We start from the raw sequence: 23697 nt of genomic DNA on the forward strand, positions 1-23697 counted from the left end.
CAGGGAAGGTGACAAATCTGACCGCCTCTTTGCTTGGCTGATCCGCCAAGAGCTGAGGGAGACACTGATCCCCCACAGACATAGCCCTAAACATGCAACACAACATCCTCCGGTAATTCCACAGGTACTACTTAGGAATATACCCAACCCTTGCACATGTACGGCGTAGGGACAAACACTCTTTTCTCGCGCATTTGCCCTTACCACAGAGCAGCACAGCAGCCCTAGATGCAGTCATAACCTCAGCAGACTTCAAACAAGCGATACAGAACTGTGCAGGGAACAAGACCCCTGGCCTAGACGGCTTGCCCCAAGAATACTACAGCACTTTTGCGAGTAGCCTAGCTCCTCGGCTGGCCACAATGTTCAATGGGGCACTACGCCTAGGGGAATTACCACCCTCCCTCTGGGAATCCTTACTAGTATCTCTCCCCAGACCTGACAAGGACTCCAGCAACACCTCCTCACACCACCCAATTGCCATACTGTAGGAAGATTATAAAATATTGGCCACAGTCCCGACAACCTGATATGCAAAAATCCTCCAGAACTTATACACCTTGACCAAAACAGATTCGTCCCGAGATGTTGCACATCATACAATCTTCACCATTTGTGGGATCAGGTTCAGGAACGCTTCCCACAGGCCATGCTTAATCCTGGACTTGGAAAAGGTGCTCAACTCACTCGACCGGGACTCATTGTTTTGGGTCCTTGCAACTGGAAAGTGTACTTACAGCCTACACACAACTGTTGTACACTAAGCATCTTTCCCAGATTAAGCTGGCACACTACATCTCAGACCTGTTCCCGATCGAACGTGGCACTCAACAGGGGTGTCCTCTTCCCTCCTGCTATGAGCAATCACCATGGAACTGTTGACCATTTGACTGCAGAGAGACAAACAAGGTTGGGGCATTCCACTTGCAGACAGGCAGTGTCACTGAATGCAGATGACCTTGTGCTGTACCTCCAGGATACACGCATTGTATTAATCCCCATACAGGACACACTCTGCTCATTTACTAGGTGCAGTGGTCTGGCGGTTATTTGAGACAAATCATCCGTCTACCCACTGCACCCCAACATACATCCGCGGACGATCTGCCTATGTGGGGCCCCACTCTCCACTAGACCTCCGCGAAGGCAACCTCCACCAAGTGCTAATGGCAATGAAGTCACTAGTTCAATTTTGGAAAAAACTTCCACTAGCCACTACGGAGAAGATTGCCTTGTCCAAAATAGTAGTATTGTCCCCTTATTATATTATTACACTAACCTACCTGTGATACCGGCCTGTAGTTTCTTCCACGAACTTGACACACTGTTGGTGGAACTCATATGGGGCAACGGCTGCCGCCGGATATTCCTGAAGAAATTAAAGTGACCTGTTGGGAGAGGCGGTCTGGGTGCCCCGTGTTTTGAGGCTTACTTCTTGGCAGCCCAGCTACAGTGGTTGGCCAGGTGGCTAGCGAATCGCTACCTGGAGAAAACATATCACAATGTGCAACCCGCACAGCTGCTATCATCTGGGGTTTCCTCAGCTATTACCCGAGTGCTCCTTACAAGTAGCGATAGCCCGCAAATGCATCATTAGGGAGTGCTTCCTCACGTGACGCATCACAACGTATGCTTCGGGGTTCCCACTGCAGTGTCTCCCACATTACTCGGGGACATATTCCGCTCCAGACCCGAGACACTGGCAGGAATGGTCATTGACCTCGGCTGGGGACCTCTTTTTTTGCAGGCCATCTTCTGACACTTTTAAAAACTTCAGACAGAACACAACCTCTCACCAGGCAAGTTCCTTACGTGTCAACAGTTGCACAACACATACCCCACCCTGTGGTCCACACGAGATAAAAAACCACCTAGCAACTTTCTTTTATGCATGGGTATTCCATGATTTGGATTTTTACACTGATTTTTTGATTGATTGACAGGCACATGTGAATCTACAGATGCTTACCAGGTAAGTAACATTTTTCATTTGTGGCATGTGTAGCTGACAGATGCTCATGCTGTGCATGGACTGTAAAGCAGTCCTCCCTTAAAGCGTTGGCTAGCTCAAGGATTTTGCAGAAGACTGAAAAAGTGTGCCTAAGAAAGCATGGCTAACTAGCTTGTTAGCGAAATAAAACACCCACACATTAATGTTTAGTAAATGTATGAGGAGTAGACTAAGTAGTTGCCTTACAGATATCAGCTATAGGAATGTTACCAAAGGAAGCCACAGAAACTCCTTTTTTACGGGTTGAGGCGGGTCTGGTAGTGACAGGCAAAGACACCACTTTAGGAAGGAACATGGGGTTTGTCCTGAGGGCTACCCTATCATGGTGAACTTGGAAAAAGGTTCTTTCAGAGCCTAAAGCTCACTGACATGCCTAAGGAAAGTGATAGCTACAAAGAAAGCTACTTACAAGGGAAGGAACTGCAGAGTACACCAGTGGAGGGTAAGAAAGGAGGGCCCATAAGTCATATTAGGACAATATTGAGGTTTCACCCAGGAGCACGTGAGACCCTTAGTGGGATAGTCCTTTTGAGCCCTTCTGCAAAAGTTTAAATAATAGTAACTCTAAAAAGGGACGTGTGTTCCCTGTCTGTTTTGAAGGTACATGTGGTGACAGCCACCAGAGGAAGCCTGATAAAAGTGTAAGCAAGGCCTGACTTCTGCAAGTGGAAAGATAACCGAGAAGGTCCCAAACTGCTGCTTGGAGAGGGTCAATACATCTAGGAGTATACAGTGTACAACTTGTTCCATTAAATAGTGCAGCAGGCTCTGGTTGTAGGCTAGTGTTCCTTTTTAAGAATGGTCACGCATTTTTAAGGCAGACTGAGGTATCCAACATCTAGGATTTCAGGCGCAAAATCACAAGATTGAGCTGTTAGGGGTTGGGAGCCTGAGTGTGCCCTGATTATGAGAGCGAAGATCCAGCTGGTTGGGAAGCTTCTTGTGAGGCACTAGAGACAGTTTGAGGAGGGTGGTGAATTATGGGTTCCTGGGTCAGGTTGGGGCTACTAAGATGAAAGTGAGGCATGTTTGCCGAAGCCTATGCGCAACGAACTGAAGAAGTGGGAGAGGTGGAAAAGCATAGGCAAATATCCGGGACCAGTTCATGCATAGTGCATAGCCCATGGACTGTGGGAGTGGAAACCTGGAGGTGAACCCTGGCCATTTTGTGTTTTCTGCAGTAGCAAAGAGGTCTATGTGGGGAAATCCCCACCGTTAGAAGTACGGGAGTAGAACCTGGGTGTGGTGTTCACACTCATGGATTTGTTGTTGCATCCTGCTGAGAAGGCCAGCAAAATTGTTGTCCCCCAGGATGTACTCTATCAGGAGATGGACTCAGTGATGGATTTCCCATTGCCAAATGTCCTGGGCTAGAGTGGACAGTGAAGGGAGTGGGTGCCCCCTTGTTTCTATAAGTAAAACATGAGATTCATGCTTTCCATCCAAATTTCCAAACTAGTATCACCTTGTGTTGGATGTAAGAGAGGAATGCTTGCTGGATGGGTAGCAACTCCAGATGATTGATGTGGAAACCCTGTAGCTTGGTCTTTCACACCTCTGCATAGTCAGCTCCTGTAAATGTGCCCCAGCCAGGGAGAGAGGTGCCCACTGTAATGGTCGTCTGTGGCACTAGGTGCAAGAAGGGCCAGACATGAAACAGGTTGTTGGCATTCCACCAATGCAGAGACCATGGCGTACAGCCCCAAATCAACACTATATCCTCCCAATGACCTTCTGCCTGTGACTATTGTGCTACTGAGCACTACTACAATGCAAGAGGCCATCATGGACACGCCTTTCTGACCGTCACCTGATGACCTGGCTGAAAAAGAGGGGGCAGCGCCTGGAGCCTTTGGATGCTTGCAGGGCTTGGGTATGCTTTCCATGCGCAAGAGTAGAGTATGACCTGAGAAAGGACTGTACGTGAAGGGGCCAGAGATAAGATTTGGAGGCACTTACGTTATGTTAAAACCTAGGCTGTGCAACAGAGGTATGGTGGCTTGGGTGGGTGCTCGGCATTGCTGTTTTGTTGCACTCTTGATCAGCCAGTCGTCTATGTAAGGGAAGATGTGGGCACCATTCCTTCTGAGGTAAGCGGCCACCACTGCACTTTATAAACACCCTGGGAGCTGTGTTCACTACAAAAGGCAGCATTTTGAACTGATAATGCTGATCAGTTACCACAAACTGGAGGAAACATTGATGTGCAGAGTAGATGGGGATGTGGAAGTACATGTCCTTCAGGTCGAGGGAGGTCATGAAGTCGCCTTGCTGTAGTAGAGGAATTACATCTTGAAGTTTCATCATGTGGAAGTGTTCTGATTGGATGTACCTATTAAGGGTCCTGAGGTCGAGAATGAGCCTTAGTGACCCATCCTTCTTGGGAAGGAGGAAGGTTAGGGAGAATACCAGTTTGCAGCAGTGTTGTGGCAGCACGGGTTCTATTGCTCCCTTTGCTGAGTAATACATGCATCTCCTCTTCAAGAAGATGCTGGTGTTGTGGTTAAAGTTTGTGTGTGTGATGGGATTGTTTGGTGATATTTGCGTGAGTTCTAGACAGTACCCCTCTGCTATGATTTTGAGAATCCACTTGTCTGAGGTGATCTCTGTCTCGCAGGAAGAAAATGCTTTCAGTCTTCGTCAGACAGGGATTAAATGGTCAGGGGAAGGGGAAGAGGGTCACTGTCTGTGAAGTATAGAACCCCTTTGAGGCTGTGCCTTTCCCCCTACCTCTACCATTGTTGTGTTTATACCCTGCCCTGTAGTAACCCCGAGAGGGTGTTTGCTGCTGCTGTTGCCTTGGAAAGGTGGAAGAGGTGATGCCTTTGCAGGGAAGGAGGAGGGGCTGGTTTTAACCCCTCCACGATATTGTGTGTGGCAAAAGGAGCTGGAGGCAGATGGGATCTGTGGGGCACTCATGGCTGTAGCCGTGTTAGTATCCTTTTTGATCTTACCCAGCATCTGGTCAACTTGTGGTTTGAATAGATTCTCGCCATCAAAGGGAATTTAACCAGATGCAGCTGGACCTCTGGCTTAAAGCTAGAAACATGCAGCCAGGCGAGTCTGAAGAGAAGGATACTGGTGTTTATCCCACGAACAGCTGTGTCTGCTGTGTCTACGGCACATAGAATATTTGTGCTTGATACGATGTTCCTCTCAGCTGCCAATTCCTGGCCACTCTTCATATGCTCATCTGGGAGGTATTGAAGCAACTCCCCCCCCCCCATCTCATCCCATAGGGCCCTATCGTACCAGGAGTGTAAACCCACAGAATAGGTGATACCCTAATGGACAGCAGACTGGGCAGCAAAGCATTTTCCTGCCGTGTCTATCTTCTTACTCTCCACGCTGGAAGCGGCGGGCTATCCCCCAAGCCCAGAGAATTGACATGTTTCAGGGCCATGTGCACAACTAGTGAGTCAGGTGGTAAGATGACCACTGATGTGAAGAAGGTTGGAAGGAGACGTTTTATATTTACTGTCGACCCTAGGCTCGATGACTTGTGCTTTGACTGGCTCCTTGAAGATGTCAGAGGCTGGTTTGAGCATTTGGGCAAGTATTCCATAGACCTCAGGGTGGTGGAGAGCATCTCCATGTGTAAGCCGTCCTCCTCTGGTTGCATGTGCATCTCCACCTTGTGGAATGCAGCTACCCGTGGTAATATTTCATGGTATGAGTGGTGCCATCCAGCGGGGAAGGGCTGGGTGGATAGAGGTCAGGGTCAGTGTCACCCATGGGCACAGGGTGACCTTCGCCTATCATGCCAAATACAGAAAGAGGGGAACATTGAGATGAGTCTGGCAGAGGGTCCACTGATAGTGGTTGGGTGGGGGGGTTTGGAGGTGGTGGAGAGGAAGGCAAAGAAGGAGGAGAAGGGTGAGGAGGAGGTAAGCAAGGCAAGGCAAACAATGCAGTGGGGAGGTGCCTTTGTCATGATGTCGAGGCTTTATAGGTGTTGCCTCCGAAGGTGGATTCACAGCCTTCTGGAAAGACAGTTTCCTCTTGGGAGAAACAGGGTAATTTGCTTGGAGAGCAGGCTTGGTTAGAATCCATCTGGTCTCGGGATGGATGTGGATGCACTGCTGTCTAGCATCGAGCTTCTCTTGAAGGCTCTGGAGGATGGTTTGGTCTTGATCCTTGGAAGTGACAGAGTTAGCTGCCCTGGACACCGTTGTCTTCAGAGTAGAGGATGTCCATTGGCCTGCTGGCACCAAGCCTGACGTGGACTCCAAAGGTCTGGACTCCAGGGCTAGCTTTGCAGGTGTCTCCGGTGCCAGAGAAGAAGAACTGGTGCAAGTCAAAGGGCATAGCTTGGAGGGGAGCAGGCGGGCTTTTGCGATAAGAGATGGGCAGGCATCAGATCTGACTCAGCAGTTCGGGGCTGACCATAGCTCTGTGGCAGTGGTAGACTGGAAGCCTTGTGACGGGCCTGCAAGCTCGATGCTTGACCCCCCTCAAGGGCGATGCTTGCTTTCCAAGTGGTGTAGAGGGGTGGGAAGCGGTATACTAGTACTCACTGCGGCCGGTTTCATAGCTGGACGCTGTGCAGGTGGGGCTTGTCCGCTTCAGTGTAAGGGCTGGAGCTTTCCTCTATTGCCAACACTTGTTCTGCGCCAAAAGCCTCTGGCTGCTGCTCGCACACGGTGCTCTGTTCTATGGACAGCTCCAGAGTATAGAGGGTTTTCTTGCTCCTGAATGCGAGATACGCTGAGCAGGAGGGCTGGTGGTTCAGGGACAGACAGAGGTTACACATTTGATGGAGTTCTGTATTGCAGGCAGTACCAGAATGGAGTTTTTTCTGCCATGAGTAAATTCTTGACTGTTGAGGAATTGAAGGAGCCCTAAAGGGGCCAGGCCTCATACGGGACATCAAAGTAATTAGACCGGAGAGCCAAAGAGAAAGGGAACTCAACGCTTGGAATAGACGATGAAATGTACTGTTACTTTGTCTGTCAAGTAGGATAGATCCGAGTGGGTCCAGCGAGAACAGCATGTGGCACTAAACCAGAGCACGATGGAACACGTCTGGACCCGATGGTGGAGAAAAAATGATCTAACAATAAAGTTGATGCCAATGTGCATTACCAGAAATGGGTAGTCACTATACCTTCTGGCACGAAACGCTTCTTTGAAGGAAAACAACTTGCACACATCCGAGCTCAACACTAGATGGAAGGAGTCTGCACAGCATGTGTATCTACAGCTACACATGCCACAAACTTTGGGCTTTTATGGGTGGCAAGCTAAATGATCCCTTTTAAGATGTATCTGCAATTGAGAGAGAAGTATTTGTTAAAGGCCTTGATATTATTGATTGCATATTTGGTATGTGGTGGTAATCCTGGTTTCTGTACTGAAATTTGTCGTATTTTACATATTTTACTAAAAGTGCTACAAACCTAACTTGTTCTGCAACATGTGTGCTCCTTAGAACCTACATTTGCTTGTTATCGTCTGCTTTATGACTTCACTCGAAGTTCCACATAAATCACATATATTTTACATGTATGTCACATATATCTCACACATATATGACATATATCATATGTAATTTAATCCTGTGACTCAGCTGGTCGTTTAATATGTTGTTTTGTTAGTTCTAGCCTAGAGATAGCTTTAGCAACTCTCATCAGCCTCATATTTCCAAAAAAGAAATACTAACAATACAGACATATATGCATAAATATAGGGTAATTCAGTCAGCCCTTTCCTTCCACTAATCAGTTCAAGAGCCATTCTCATTCAGTTTCAACCCACTAAGGCATATAGCGTGGGTAAGTAAGTCAGCCCATTTAATCCACTGGCTTTGGTCTTCTGTGAGTGACAGCATTTTACCTGTTCACATGTGCACATCTGCCTTATGAAGTCCTGGGCTCCCTTCTCAGTTTTATTTATACTTCTACTAATTTATTTTTTGCATACTCCATATATGTTTGGAAAACATATAAATAAAAAAAATGCATGCTCAAGAAGGGTGACCTACTGGCTATGACAATGCTTGCTTGTCTTTCAGCATGATCTTAAACAGAGATAAGCTTAGAGCTGAAAACCTAATTGGGAACAAACCTTTACCTTGAATTTGCATACTTGCCTTCATTTCACTTCAAATATTACAAAGGCCTCACTACTTAAATATAACATGTTTTCTTACCATAAAGGCTCAGCATGGGATACACTAATGACAAATGCCTCGCCAGTTTGGCCAGAAAGTGTACGTCCACTTTTATCCACAATTGTGCCTGAAATCTGAAAAAATATATTGATAAAAAAGTAACCAAGTGTTTTCAGATAAAGCTAATTTGGAAGAACAGTAGTATAAATTATCCCCACTGTACTCTCTTATTTGCATTTATAGTCAATACTGTACTAGATCTTCAGTACATTTCTATACTTTTAGAAATAACATTTTGAAAAAAGAGTCACGGCGGAGTGACAATTCTGTCTGCAACAAACAACCTTCTTGTGTCATAGCCACACAATCCCTTTGTAAATAGTGGGACACCCCCCTGTCCACTTACCAAGTCACCTTCAACTGGTAGTGGCAAAAGTTAATAGCAATGATCTAAAATGATATTTAGAAATTCCATTCTACCTTTTGTCTCTTTTTGGTCAATCCCCAATCTCCTTTGAAAAGAAAGAAATGCCCCTCAGTCGAGACCTAGGCATTTCCTTTCAAGAAAATTGCTTCTGCCAATATTTTAAATCATTGTAATTTCATTCATTATGGATGCTAGTATCAAACTTAAAAATCACATGCAGTTTGTTCTAAGAAAGCTTCATTCCCTTGAATGGATTATGCTATATCCAAATTGGTTTATTTCCCTTGGTATTTTCAAGCCAACATTTACTTTGTGGTTCTACTATCAATCTGTAGTACTTGTTTTCACTAAACACTACATTTTGACAGTAGCAAAGCACACAGGGATATAACAGGTTGCAAGTACAATTACAAACCAATAAAAGTGCTCCATCCTGATTTCTAATTTCACCAGAGAAGTCATGGCTAAGACTTCGCCTGGTACAAAGAATTCTGAGCTGCTGTTCAACATGCAAGGTGAGTAAACAGGATACGTATACACATACTCACAAAAATGGGCTTAGGTTCATACTCGTCTTCAAACAATTTTTGGATTGCACAAAGAGCTGCCTGTAAGTAATAAAACAAGAAATAAGGGTAAATAAACATGAGCTTTTTAGTATGAATTACCAACATCATGCCTAATTGGGATGGCAGCACAGCTTATATGTATCTACTGCATGTATCTGCAACTCTTATCACATTACTTTCATTTAGTAGAACAGAAACATGCATACAACGTGTCAAGCTTCCACCCACTGCAAGCCTGCACAGCTAAACTTAATTGCCTTGAGAAAGCTTAATTTGTGTAATATACCTCTATGTTGCAAATATTGCCATGATCCAAGCTTTCCTACAGTTTCATTCTTTTTACTGGATGGACAAGGATGCAATTTTGGTCTCCTCCAGGAACTTGATTTGACCAATAAAGGTGAAAAATGCACTTCACATTTACAATGCAAACCTCTTTATTGTGAACGTGTCCACTGAGTGACATCTGGTAAGATCATACAAACATCACAGACAAATGTAATATACATCAATCCTTTACTAGAGTTTATGGTAGCATAAGTTACTGAGAGTCACCTTGCCATGTTATCAGTTAACTGATGATTCAAAACTCTTTCTCAGAAAATGCCAGATTGGTGACATGCATGATGATTCAGTTATACAAAACTCCAAATTACGTTTTGAAACTAAAATGACAAAACCATTTGTAATCAGAGGTCAAATTGTAAGAATGAAAACTTGGGGTTGTGATACAGATCTAATAAAACTATTGCATAGGGACAGAGATAAAGTGCCTTAGCGGAATACAGGGCGTAACAGTGCTGCAAACTTGCATCCCTATTTTTAGTTTCCACATAGCAGACATGAAAAAAGTTGATATGGACACTACCTCCTCAGTTAGGTTTTTTGGAACTCAGCTCCTTTTGGATGCCAGCAATGCAAGTGGATTAAACTGCCATTTTTGCTGAACATACCAAGGAAATAATCTTAAAGAAACAGAACGTTCTAGATCGCCAGGCAGATAAGACTGATGTTCAATCAAGTAACCCCAAATGTCCATGCATCAGACTCTCAAGTTAAGAATAGGCTAATCTGAGTGAATAACGGGAGGACACTGGATATGGTCCAAAAAGTAAGAAAGCAGAACAAAGAGGGGTCACCAAAGTATGGACATATGGGAAGCGGTTGGAGGGTAAAGAGGATGGGATGACCATCACCAACAGATTCACAAGCTATTTAAAAGATCACAGACCTTCCAGAAGGTAAAGAGCATTCTTTCTGTTGTTTTGGAAAACAAAATGACCATTGCCAAGCTCCTTGATTGCCTAAATAGAATGGAGACAGTCAAGTCAATTAGCTTTAATTAAAGAAGAATTTGTGACAGCCTGCTCAGAAAGTCTTTCTGGCAGGCAGAAAGGTTGCAGTAATATACCATAGACGGTGACTACTTCTACAGATCTATTAAGAGGCAGCAGAGCTGGTGCGAATCGTGCCACATGCTTTTTGATAGGTGCCCTTGATGGGTAATGCTATTGCGGTGCTAGAAGGACAGGAAAGCTCCAAAGACAAGAAATAATGGAAAGAGTAGTAAGTATAATAAGTTTAATTCCGAAATTGGAAATTGATATCCGAGAATCCTTTGATTTGTTTCCATCTTTTTATCTGCATTTTTAGTTGTTGAACTATATGAGGTAAAACACAAAGAAAACCAACATGTGTTTCAACCCCTGTGGCAGGCACAACCAGAGCTTTTTCAAGGCTATTATAATCTGTAAAGTACAAGCATGGAAATAAAAAAACAAAGTTAAGAAGACCTGCAGGTCAACCATATGAAAGGGACTCATGGCAGCAACCCGAATACATGCCAACCTACTGGTGGTGGATGACATTTAAAGATAAGGAATACTGAAGGACAGGCCCACTAAGAGACTAACCCACAGAGCTCCATAGAACAAACCTTGCCGAACATCCTATGAGCAAGAGGCTAAGAGTAAAGGTGGTTCCATGTCCTGATACAGAAGTGGAGTGAGAAGTTTCTGTGTCCTTTGCATTCTCAAATGGGCTAGGGGCACCTGCTGGGACAAGAAAGCTACAAAGTCAGAGCTCTATAGAACCTCAATGTAGCAACATATGGTCTAACTCAAAAAATGTTCCAGGCTTGAAAGTTAGGTACGCTCTCATAAAGGGGCAACAGTTACCACTTAGGTGTCTAGAATTGTTTTAAAAAAATTAGAGCTTCAGTGTTTGAGTGAAAAGATATTTCCTACATTTAGATTCAGGAAGACTATGAAAAAAGAGGGACCAAACTATGTCTAGGGATACCATGAGTGCCTTGCATTAATTATTCTCACTCCTTGGGGAACAGATTTTATAAATTATGAAAACAATGCATTTAACATTAACTAGTGCTTTAACCCCTTAAATGCGGGCAACGGCCACTGGCCGACGCCCGCACTACCTCCCTGGTGCGGGTCACGACCAGTGGCCGACACCAGGGAGGGTGTTAATAAATCCTCGGGTGCGTTGCACCCGAGGATTATTATTTTTTTTTTTTCTTTTCCCGGGAGACACAGAAGCTTCCGTGTCTGCCCCCTGCCCCCCACCCGCCCCTTTGTGACGTCATCGCGCCGTGACAAAGTTGTTTTCCCCATCGAAGCAGGAAGCAGCCTTGCGGCCGCTTCCTGCTTCGATGGGGAAAACGGCCTTCCTCACGTTCGGGAAGGCCTCGTAAGAAAGGGGAGAGTCTCCCCTTTCTTACGAGGCCTTCCTGAAACTGTTTCCTGGCCCCCGGTCGCAGCTGTGCTGCGATCGGGGGCCAGGAAACACTTTCAGGTTTCCTGGCCCCCCGATCGCAGCACAGCTGCGATCGGGGGGCCAGGAAACACTTTCAAAAGGCCTTGTAAGAAAGGGGAGACTCTCCCCTTTCTTACGAGGCCTTCTGAAAGTGTTTCCTGGCCCCCGATCGCAGCACTGCGATCGGGGGCCAGGAAACAGTTTCGGAAGGCCTCGTAAGAAAGGGGAGAGTCTCCCCTTTCTTACAAGGCCTTCTGAAAGTGTTTCCTGGCCCCCGATCGCAGCACAGCTGCGATCGGGGGCCAGGAAACATCACTAGACGCCAGGGATTTCACTTGGGGGGGTCTGCCCCCTCTGAAAACGGGCTGCCCCCCCCGGGGGCATATTTTTTATTTTAAAAAAGGTAGGTGCTATGGCAAAACAAACTGGTTTTGTAAGGCAGGCACCTGTGTTTTTGGTCCTGGATTCGGCGGCCATATAGAGAAACACACTAAACCCAAACATTTCTGGAAACTAGACATTCGGGGGAGTCCACAGAGGTGTGACTTGTGTAGATTCCCCAAAGTTTTCTTACCCAGAATACCCTGCAAAGCTGAAATGTTGAAAACAAACTCAATTTTTCTTGCATTTCTGTCACACAATCTACAGGAATATGTTGGGATCCACAACATTCCTACCACCCAGTGACTCCTCACCTGTCCTGATAAAAACACTACCCCACTTGAGTGCCTACACCTAGTGCCTGTGTCAGGAATGGATCACCCCAGGGTCAACAGCTGCCTCACGTAAGGACCAACATTGACCGTTGTGTGATCTATTCCTGTCGCGGGCACCAGGCCTAACCACACAAGTGAGGTATCATATTTATCGGGAGACTTGGGGGAACGCTGGGTGGAAGGAAATTTGTGGCTCCTCTCAGATTCCAGAACTTTCTGTCACCGAAATGTGAGGAAAACGTGTTATTTTAGCCACATTTTGAGGTTTGCAAAAGATTCTGGGTAACAGAACCTGGTCAGAGCCCCACAAGTCACCTCATCTTGGATTCCCCTGGGTTTCTAGTTTTCAAAAATGCGCTGGTTTGCTAGGTTTCCCCAGTTGCCGGCTGAGCTAGAGGCCAAAATCTACAGGTAGGCACTTTGCAAAAAACAGCTCTGTATTTTGTCAAAAAATGGGATGTGTCCACGGTTGTGTTTTGGGGCATTTCCTGTCGCGGGCGCTAGGCCTACCCACACAAGTGAGGTATCATTTTTATCGGGAGACTTGGGGGAATGCTGGGTGGAAGGAAATTTGTGGCTCCTCTCAGATTCCAGAACTTTCTGTCACCGAAATGTGAGGAAAACTTGTTTTTTTAGCCACTTTTTGAGGTTTGCAAAGGATTCTGGGTAACAGAACCTGGTCAGATCCCCACAAGTCACCCCATCTTGGATTCCCCTAGGTCTCTAGTTTTCAAAAATGCACAGGTTTGGTAGGGTTCCCTATGTGCCGGCTGAGCTAGAGGCCAAAATCTACAGGTAGGCACTTTGCAAAAAACAGCTCTGTATTTTGTCAAAAAATGGGATGTGTCCACGTTGTGTTTTGGGGCATTTCCTGTCGCGGGCACTAGGCCTACCCACACAAGTGAGGTATCATTTTTATCGGGAGACTTGGGGGAACATAGAATAGCAAAACAAGTGTTATTGCCCCTTATCTTTCTCTACATTTTTTCCTTCCAAATATAAGAGAGTGTGTAAAAAAGACGTCTATTTGAGAAATGCCCTGCAATTCACATGCTAGTATGGGCACCTCGGAATTCAGAGATGTGCAAATAACCACTGCTCCACAAAACCTTATCTTGATCCCATTTTGGAAATGCAAAGGTTTTCTTGATACCTCTTTTTCACTCTTCATATTTCAGCAAAGGAATTGCTGTATACCCAGTATAGAACGAAAAACAACTGCAGGGTGCAGCTCATTTATTGGCTCTGGGTACCTAGGGTTCTTGATGAACCTACAAGCCCTTTATATCCCTGCAACCAGAAGAGTCCAGCAGACAAAACGGTATATTGCTTTCAGAAATCTGACATCGCAGGAAAAAGTTACAGAGTAAAACATAAAGAAAAATGGCTGTTGTTTTCAGCTCAATTTCAATATTTTTTTATTTCAGCTGTTATTTTCTGTAGGAAAACCTTGTAGGATCTACACAAATGACCCCTTGCTGAATTCAGAATATTGTCTAGTTTTCAGAAATGTTTAGCTTTCCGGGATCCAGCACTGGTTTCACACCCATTCCTGTCACTAACTGGAAGGAGGCTGAAAGCACCAAAAATAGTAAAAATGGGGTATGTCCCAGTAAAATGCCAAATTTGTGTTGAAAAATGTGGTTTTCTGATTCAAGTCTGCCCGTTCCTGAAAGGTGGGAAGATAGTGATTTCAGCACCAGAAACCCTTTGTTGATGGCATTTTCAGGGAAAAAACCACAAGCCTTCTTCGGCAGCCCTCTTTTCCCATTTTTTTGGAAAAAACGAAATTTTCACTGTATTTTGACTATTTTCTTGGTCTCCTCCAGGGTAAACCACAAACTCTGGGTACCATTAGAATCCCTAGGATGTTGGAAAAAAAGGACGCAAATTTGGCGTGGATAGCTTATGTGGACAAAAAGTTATGAAGGCCTAAGCGCGAACTACCCCAAATAGCCAAAAAAGGGCTCAGCACTGGCGGGGAAAAGGCCCAGCAGGTAAGAGGTTAAGCTTCAGAACAGAAAATCACGCACAAGACACCCATATTTAGTTTAAAAAGCGGAAGCTGCATTTATTACTTTTTACTGACAACTGATCTATTTCAAGAATGTAAAATGTGATGTTTTCCTGACCTTAACATAGGAACATGTTTCAATCAAATGTATTTAATTGAGTGAATTGCTGACATGTGACCTTACAAATGTTTCTGATTAAACAACAAGCATTGTAGAATGATGAATAAAAACCTTGTATATTAGTGAGGTAAGGTAGAAGCTTAAACATGAAAATGCATACCCCTGAAGCAAATCAAAGTTGAGAACTAGACGCAAATTTACACAGTATCTTGGAAAACAATGTACATATTCCTAACAGACAATAACAGCTGATTAAATGAACAAGAGTAGATATTTAGAAGAATAAACCTGAGTGTTCAAAATGCATTTTTCTGAACCAAGACCAAATCATACAATGAGAAAAATAAGGACACATGATGATAAGAGATGGCTGTGGTTACTTAATGTTGCCATTTGCGGTACTGTATCTGGAGAAGAGACGAAGGAGTGTTCCATTCCCAAGAAAGCTCATAAGCTGATTGGATGATTGAAGAAGAAACATGTTGCAAAAGCTTACGATTGTACCTTCTCCAATAGTGCGTATTCGTAGGGTAGCTCGGATGACTCAAGATTCGAGATCTCACACTTCCCATTTTCCCTGCCCGAGTCTATGCATCTCAGGCTGAGACAATACTAACTTTTTCTCAAGCCACTCTTTATGGGAAATTCTGCTCTGATTTTGATATTTGAATTTGAAGCTTTATGATTTGATCTCTCGATATAGAACTTTTTATGGGTTCTAAATGACACCTTCTCTTGATGCTTCATCCCTTCTAAGCATCCTCGTTCTTAGAGCAGGGATTTTTTCCTTTATGGAACAAGATTTACGCATTTGATTATAAAATACCAAGTGCTTACTCTGTTTACTGATTAACTGTTGCATTACTGATGTAACTGATACTGAATTAATAAAGATAAGTATATAAAGAGACTTATCAATAATGCTTTTAAACTCTCATCAGACTCTCATTAATGACTAAGAATAAGATTAGAAAAACTGTGATGATCAATTAAGTTACACACAGCTCCTGGTTAATGTCGTCTAATGTCTAATTGCGAACCGGATGGCCCAGTGCTCCAGCACTCACCAGTAATCAAAGTGTCAGGCGATAACTAGCCCTGCAGACAGAAGAGACTGACTGGTCAATGCTGGCAGACTGAGCTTAGCTTGCAGGGAAACACCTTTAATTAGTAGTGTGAACCCCTTTTACAGACTGCAGGAAATTCCTTTGTGTGAGCCATACTATGAAAGTAAGCATCATTTAGGTTAAAACCACAGATAATCATTGTCAGACCTGGCATCCTTAGGGTGGGCTTACCCCACACTTGCCTTTTACTGCCTGTGTTTTGCGATATTTTTTTGTTGGCCTTAGGACTCTGAGCACTTTACCACTGCTAATCAGTGCTAAAGTGCATGTGCTTCTCCCCACAACATGATAACTTTGCGGTATCCACAAATGGCATATTTAATTTACTTCTAAGCCCCTTGTAAACTGGCATACCATATGCCTAGTGCCTGTAAATAAAACGCTCCTAGTGGGCCTGCCGCACTGATCGTGCCACCCACTTAAGTAGCCCTGTAAACATGTCTCAATCCTGTCACTGCAAAGCTTGTGTGTGCCGTTTGACTGCCCCTTCGACATTACATTGAAAACTTCTTGCCAAGCCTTAAACTCCCCCTTTCTTGCATATAAGTCTCCCCTAAAGTAGGCCCTAGGCAGCCCACAGGGCAGGAAGCCATGTCAGTAAAAGTCAGGACATGTACTTTTTGGTTTTACTTGTCCTAGTAATGAACTTTCAAAGACGTTTTTCGTTTCTGCGAGACCTGCCCTTCTCCAGCGTTTGGAATTCCTTAAAATACCTTTAAACTGTAATCCCTGATCAGAAAGGAGTAGCCACATCATATTTATTATCACTGGAATTCTAATGATGAATCCTCTTCACTGATAAAGTCAGATTGATTATTACTATTTTAGAAATACCACTTTTAGAAAGTGGGCATTTCTCTGTCCTCACTGCCCTGTGCTCACTGCCCTGTGTGACTACAGCCTGTCTCCAATACACACCAGGCCTGGGCTAGATGACAGCTACACTTGTGCAGTCCCTTCAGACACCCAGAACACATGATACTCAATTGCATCTGCATTCATTAGCATACTGATAGGTCTTTCTGGAGAGGAAGTTGGGAAGGGCTCCTACTTTCTCCTCTAAGTGGTCTGAGCCCACACAAAAGGGCTGAATACCTCCCACTGCTAGTCTGGAGACAGGACTGGGCTGAAAGGGGACCTGTGAGAAACTTTTTGAAGTCATCCCCACATCAAAGGCAGTTTTTGGTATAAGTACTGGGTCTTTGACCCCCTATAAATCATTACACTGCTGGACCTGGAAGAAACTACGCTGGAGCAGAGGCTCCTGTGCTGAAGGATAACTTTCCTGTTGGGGCTGACTGTTCTGAAGAACTGTTTCCCTGCTGGACTGGGCTGCCCTGCTGCCTGATGACCGCTTGTAAGGAAATGCCTCCTTGGCATGGTTGCCCCCTGACTTTTTGCCTTTGCTGATGCTATGTTTACAATTGAAAGAGTGCTGAGGCCTGCTAACCAGGCCCCAGCACCAGTGTTCTTTCCCTAACCTGTACTTTTGTATCCACAATTGGCAGACCCTGGCATCCAGATAAGTCCCTTGTAACTGGTACTTCTAGTACCAAGGGCCCTGATGCCAAGGAAGGTCTCTAAGGGCTGCAGCATGTCTTATGCCACCCTGGAGACCTCTCACTCAGCACAGACACACTGCTTGCCAGCTTGTGTGTGCTAGTGAGGACAAAACGAGTAAGTCGACATGGCACTCCCCTCAGGGTGCCATGCCAGCCTCTCACTGCCTATGCAGTATAGGTAAGACACCCCTCTAGCAGGCCTTACAGCCCTAAGGCAGGGTGCACTATACCATAGGTGAGGGTACCAGTGCATGAGCAGGGTACCCCTACAGTGTCTAAACAAAACCTTAGGCATTGTAAGTGCAGGGTAGCCATAAGAGTATATGGTCTGGGAGTCTGTCAAACACGAACTCCACAGCACCATAATGGCTACACTGAAAACTGGGAAGTTTGGTATCAAACTTCTCAGCACAATAAATGCACACTGATGCCAGTGTACATTTTATTGCAAAATACACCCCAGAGGGCACCTTAGAGGTGCCCCCTGAAACTTAACCGACTGTCTGTGTAGGCTGACTAGTTCCAGCAGCCTGCCACACCAGAGACATGTTGCTGGCCCCATGGGGAGAGTGCCTTTGTCACTCTGAGGCCAGTAACAAAGCCTGCACTGGGTGGAGATGCTAACACCTCCCCCAGGCAGGAGCTGTGACACCTGGCGGTGAGCCTCAAAGGCTCACCCCTTTGTCACAGCCCAGCAGGGCACTCCAGCTTAGTGGAGTTGCCCGCCCCCTCCGGCCACGGCCCCCACTTTTGGCGGCAAGGCTGGAGGGAACAAAGAAAGCAACAAGGAGGAGTCACTGGCCAGTCAGGACAGCCCCTAAGGTGTCCTGAGCTGAGGTGACTCTGACTTTTAGAAATCCTCCATCTTGCAGATGGAGGATTCCCCCAATAGGGTTAGGATTGTGACCCCCTCCCCTTGGGAGGAGGCACAAAGAGGGTGTACCCACCCTCAGGGCTAGTAGCCATTGGCTACTAACCCCCCAGACCTAAACACGCCCTTAAATTTAGTATTGAAGGGCTACCCTGAACCCTAGAAAACTAGATTCCTGCAACAACAAGAAGAAGGACTGCCTAGCTGAAAACCCCTGCAGAGGAAGACCAGAAGACAACAACTGCCTTGGCTCCAGAAACTCACCGGCCTGTCTCCTGCCTTCCAAAGAACTCTGCTCCAGCGACGCCTTCCAAAGGGACCAGCGACCTCTGAATCCTCTGAGGACTGCCCTTCTTCGACGACGACAAGAAACTCCCGAGGACAGCGGACCTGCTCCAAAAAGACTGCAACTTTGTTTCCAGAAGCAGCTTTAAAGAACCCTGCAACTCCCCGCAAGAAGCGTGAGACTTGCAACACTGCACCCGGCGACCCCGACTCGGCTGGTGGAGAACCAACACCTCAGGGAGGACCCCCGGACTACTCTACGACTGTGAGTACCAAAACCTGTCCCCCCTGAGCCCCCACAGCGCCGCCTGCAGAGGGAATCCCGAGGCTTCCCCTGACCGCGACTCTCTGAAACCTAAGTCCCGACGCCTGGAACAGACCCTGCACCCGCAGCCCCCAGGACCTGAAGGACCGGACTTTCACTGGAGAAGTGACCCCCAGGAGTCCCTCTCCCTTGCCCAAGTGGAGGGTTCCCCGAGGAAGCCCTCCCTTGCCTGCCTGCAGCGCTGAAGAGATCCGTTGATCTCTCATAGACTAACATTGCAAACCCGACGCTTGTTTCTACACTGCACCCGGCCGCCCCCGCGCTGCTGAGGGTGAAATTTCTGTGTGGGCTTGTGTCCCCCCCGGTGACCTACAAAACCCCCCTGGTCTGCCCTCCGAAGACGCGGGTACTTACCTGCAAGCAGACCGGAACCGGGGCACCCCCTTCTCTCCATTCTAGCCTATGCGTTTTGGGCACCACTTTGAACTCTGCACCTGACCGGCCCTGAGCTGCTGGTGTGGTGACTTTGGGGTTGCTCTGAACCCCCAACGGTGGGCTACCTTGGACCAAGAACTGAACCCTGTAAGTGTCTTACTTACCTGGTAAAACTAACAAAAACTTACCTCCCCCAGGAACTGTGAAAATTGCACTGTGTCCACTTTTGAAATAGCTATTTGTCAATAACTTGAAAAGTATACATGCAATTGAAATGATTCAAAGTTCCTAATGTACTTACCTGCAATACCTTTCAAACAAGATATTACATGTTAAATTTGAACCTGTGGTTCTTAAAATAAACTAAGAAAAGATATTTTTCTATACAAAACCTATTGGCTGGATTTGTCTCTGAGTGTGTGTACCTCATTTATTGTCTATGTGTATGTACAACAAATGCTTAACACTACTCCTTGGATAAGCCTACTGCTCCACCACACTACCACAAAATAGAGCATTAGTATTATCTCTTTTTACCACTATTTTACCTCTAAGGGGAACCCTTGGACTCTGTGCATGCTATTCCTTACTTTGAAATAGCACATACAGAGCCAACTTCCTACATTGGTGGATCAGCGGTGGGGTACAAGACTTTGCATTTGCTGGACTACTCAGCCAATACCTGATCACACGACAAATTCCAAAATTGTCATTAGAAATTGATTTTTGCAATTTGAAAAGTTTTCTAAATTCTTAAAAGACCTGCTAGGGCCTTGTGTTAGATCCTGTTTAGCATTTCTTTTAGAGTTTAAAAGTTTGTAAAAGTTTGAATTAGATTCTAGAACCAGTTGTAGATTCTTAAAAAGTATTCCAACTTTTAGAAGCAAAATGTCTAGCACAGATGTGACTGTGGTGGAACTCGACACCACACCTTACCTCCATCTTAAGATGAGGGAGCTAAGGTCACTCTGTAAAATAAAGAAAATAACAATGGGCCCCAAACCTACCAAAATACAGCTCCAGGAGCTTTTGGCAGAGTTTGAAAAGGCCAACCCCTCTGAGGGTGGCAACTCAGAGGAAGAGGATAGTGACTTGGAGGAAAATTCCCCCCTACCAGTCCTATCTAGGGAGAACAGGGTCTCTCAAACCCTGACTCCAAAAATAATAGTCAGAGATGCTGGTTCCCTCACAGGAGAGACCAACACCTCTGAAATCACTGAGGATAACTCCAGTGAAGAGGACATCCAGTTAGCCAGGATGGCCAAAAGATTGGCTTTGGAAAGACAGATCCTAGCCATAGAGAGGGAAAGACAAGAGATGGGCCTAGGACCCATCAATGGTGGCAGCAACATAAATAGGGTCAGAGATTCTCCTGACATGTTGAAAATCCCTAAAGGGATTGTAACTAAATATGAAGATGGTGATGACATCACCAAATGGTTCACAGCTTTTGAGAGGGCTTGTGTAACCAGAAAAGTGAACAGATCTCACTGGGGTGCTCTCCTTTGGGAAATGTTCACAGGAAAGTGTAGGGATAGACTCCTCACACTCTCTGGACAAGATGCAGAATCTTATGACCTCATGAAGGGTACCCTGATTGAGGGCTTTGGATTCTCCACTGAGGAGTATAGGATTAGATTCAGGGGGGCTCAAAAATCCTCGAGCCAGACCTGGGTTGACTTTGTAGACTACTCAGTAAAAACACTAGATGGTTGGATTCAAGGCAGTGGTGTAAGTAATTATGATGGGCTGTACAATTTATTTGTGAAAGAACACCTGTTAAGTAATTGTTTCAATGATAAACTGCATCAGCATCTGGTAGACCTAGGACCAATTTCTCCCCAAGAATTGGGAAAGAAGGCGGACCATTGGGCCAAGACAAGGGTGTCCAAAACTTCCACAGGGGGTGACCAAAAGAAAGGGGTCACAAAACCTCCCCAGGGGAAAGGTGGTGAGACAGCCAAAAATAAAAATAGTAAAGAGTCTTCTACAGGCCCCCAAAAACCTGCACAGGAGGGTGGGCCCAGAGCCTCTTCACAAAACAATCCTGGGTACAAGGGTAAAAACTTTGATCCCAAAAAGGCCTGGTGTCGAAACTGTAGTCAGTCTGGACACCAAACTGGAGACAAGGCCTGTCCCAAGAAAAGTTCCACTCCAAACTCCAATCCAGGTAACACTGGAATGGCTAGTCTCCAAGTGGGATCAACAGTGTGCCCAGAGCAAATCAGGGTCCACACTGAAGCTACTCTAGTCTCTGAGGGTGGGGTGGATTTAGCCACACTAGCTGCCTGGCCCCCTAACATGCAAAAATACAGGCAGCAGCTCTTTATTAATGGGACAAGTGTAGAGGGCCTGAGGGATACAGGTGCCAGTGTCACCATGGTGACAGAGAAACTGGTTTCCCCTGGCCAATACCTGACTGGAAAAACTTATACAGTCACCAATGCTGACAATCAAACTAAAGCACATCCCATGGCAATGGTAACTTTAGAATGGGGAGGGGTCAATGGCCTGAAACAGGTGGTGGTCTCCTCAAACATCCCAGTAGACTGTCTGCTTGGAAATGACCTGGAGTCCTCAGCATGGGCTGAGGTAGAACTAAAAACCCATGCAGCCATGCTGGGTATCCCTGAACTGGTGTGTGTAAAAACAAGAGCACAGTGCAAGGCACAGGGTGAAAAGGTAGAGCTGGAGTCTGGAAAAATGGCCCAGCCTACCAAGAGAAAAGGAAAGTAAATTGGGAAACCAACTGCAACACAGTCAGAAAAAGAGAACCTCTCTTCTCAGGAAGAAGTTCTGCCCTCTGAGGGAACTGAGCCTTTGGAGCTTGAACCTTATCAGGTTGAGCTCTTGGGCCCAGGGGGACCCTCAAGGGAGGAGCTGTGTAAGGGACAAGAAACCTGTCCCTCTCTTGAAGGCCTTAGGCAGCAAGCTGCTGAAGAGTCCAAGGGCAAGAAAATTGGAACACATAGGGTCTATTGGGAAGATGGACTCCTGTACACTGAGGCCAGAGACCCCAAACCTGGTGCCACTAGGAGAGTGGTAGTGCCTCAGTCGTTCAGAGAGTTTATTCTGACCTTAGCCCATGATATTCCCCTTGCTGGGCATTTGGGACAAACCAAGACGTGGGAGAGGTTAGTCAACCACTTCTACTGGCCCAATATGTCCCAGAAGGTTAAGGAGTTTTGCCTCTCCTGCCCCACCTGTCAATCCAGTGGTAAGACAGGTGGGCACCCAAAGGCCCCCCTCATTCCACTTCCAGTGGTGGGGGTCCCCTTTGAAAGAGTGGGTGTGGACATAGTTGGTCCACTGGAACCTCCCACAGCCTCAGGAAATATGTACATCCTAGTAGTAGTGGATCATGCTACTAGGTATCCTGAAGCTATTCCCCTTAGGTCGACTACTGCCCCTGCAGTAGCCAAGGCCCTCATTGGTATCTTTACCAGAGTGGGTTTCCCTAAGGAGGTGGTGTCTGACAGAGGTACCAACTTCATGTCAGCATACCTAAAACACATGTGGAATGAGTGTGGAGTGACTTACAAATTCACTACACCATACCATCCACAAACTAATGGCTTGGTTGAGAGATTCAACAAGACATTAAAAGGCATGATCATGGGGCTCCCAGAAAAACTCAAAAGGAGATGGGATGTCCTCTTGCCATGTCTGCTTTTTGCTTACAGAGAGGTGCCACAGAAGGGAGTAGGATTCTCACCCTTTGAACTTCTGTTTGGCCACCCTGTAAGGGGACCACTTGCTCTTGTTAAAGAAGGCTGGGAGAGACCTCTTCATGAGCCTAAACAGGACATAGTGGACTATGTACTTGGCCTTCGCTCTAGAATGGCAGAGTACATGGAAAAGGCAACCAAAAACCTTGAGGCCAGCCAACAGCTCCAGAAGTTTTGGTATGACCAAAAGGCTGCACTGGTTGAGTTCCAACCAGGGCAGAAAGTCTGGGTTCTGGAGCCTGTGGCTCCCAGGGCACTCCAGGACAAATGGAGTGGCCCTTACCCAGTGCTAGAAAGGAAGAGTCAGGTCACCTACCTGGTGGACCTGGGCACAAGCAGGAGCCCCAAGAGGGTGATCCATGTGAACCGCCTGAAACTCTTCCATGACAGGGCTGATGTGAATCTGTTGATGGTAACAGATGAGGATCAGGAGGCAGAGAGTGAACCTCTCCCTGATCTTCTGTCATCAGACCCAAAAGATGGCTCAGTAGATGGAGTGATCTACTCAGACACCCTCTCTGGCCAACAGCAAGCTGATTGTAGGAGAGTCCTACAACAGTTTCCTGAACTCTTCTCCTTAACCCCTGGTCAGACACACCTGTGTACCCATGATGTGGACACAGGGGACAGCATGCCTGTCAAAAACAAAATCTTTAGACAATCTGACCATGTTAAGGAAAGC

General features: G+C 46.0%; 1 protein-coding gene across 1 annotated transcript in view; it reads right to left on the reverse strand.

Annotated features, from left to right (window-relative positions):
* Positions 1-23697, reverse strand: part of MTR (5-methyltetrahydrofolate-homocysteine methyltransferase) — a 484998-nt gene that overhangs the window by 402505 nt on the left and 58796 nt on the right. Inside the window, exons 7-8 of the mRNA XM_069234453.1 lie at positions 9099-9158; positions 8163-8257 (exon numbers count right to left, since the gene is read on the reverse strand). Coding sequence (XP_069090554.1) covers positions 8163-8257; positions 9099-9158 — 155 coding nt within the window. The remainder of the gene's footprint in view (positions 1-8162; positions 8258-9098; positions 9159-23697) is intronic.

This window comes from Pleurodeles waltl, chromosome 5, assembly GCF_031143425.1.
Source record: "Pleurodeles waltl isolate 20211129_DDA chromosome 5, aPleWal1.hap1.20221129, whole genome shotgun sequence".
Taxonomy (NCBI): Eukaryota; Metazoa; Chordata; class Amphibia; order Caudata; family Salamandridae; genus Pleurodeles; species Pleurodeles waltl.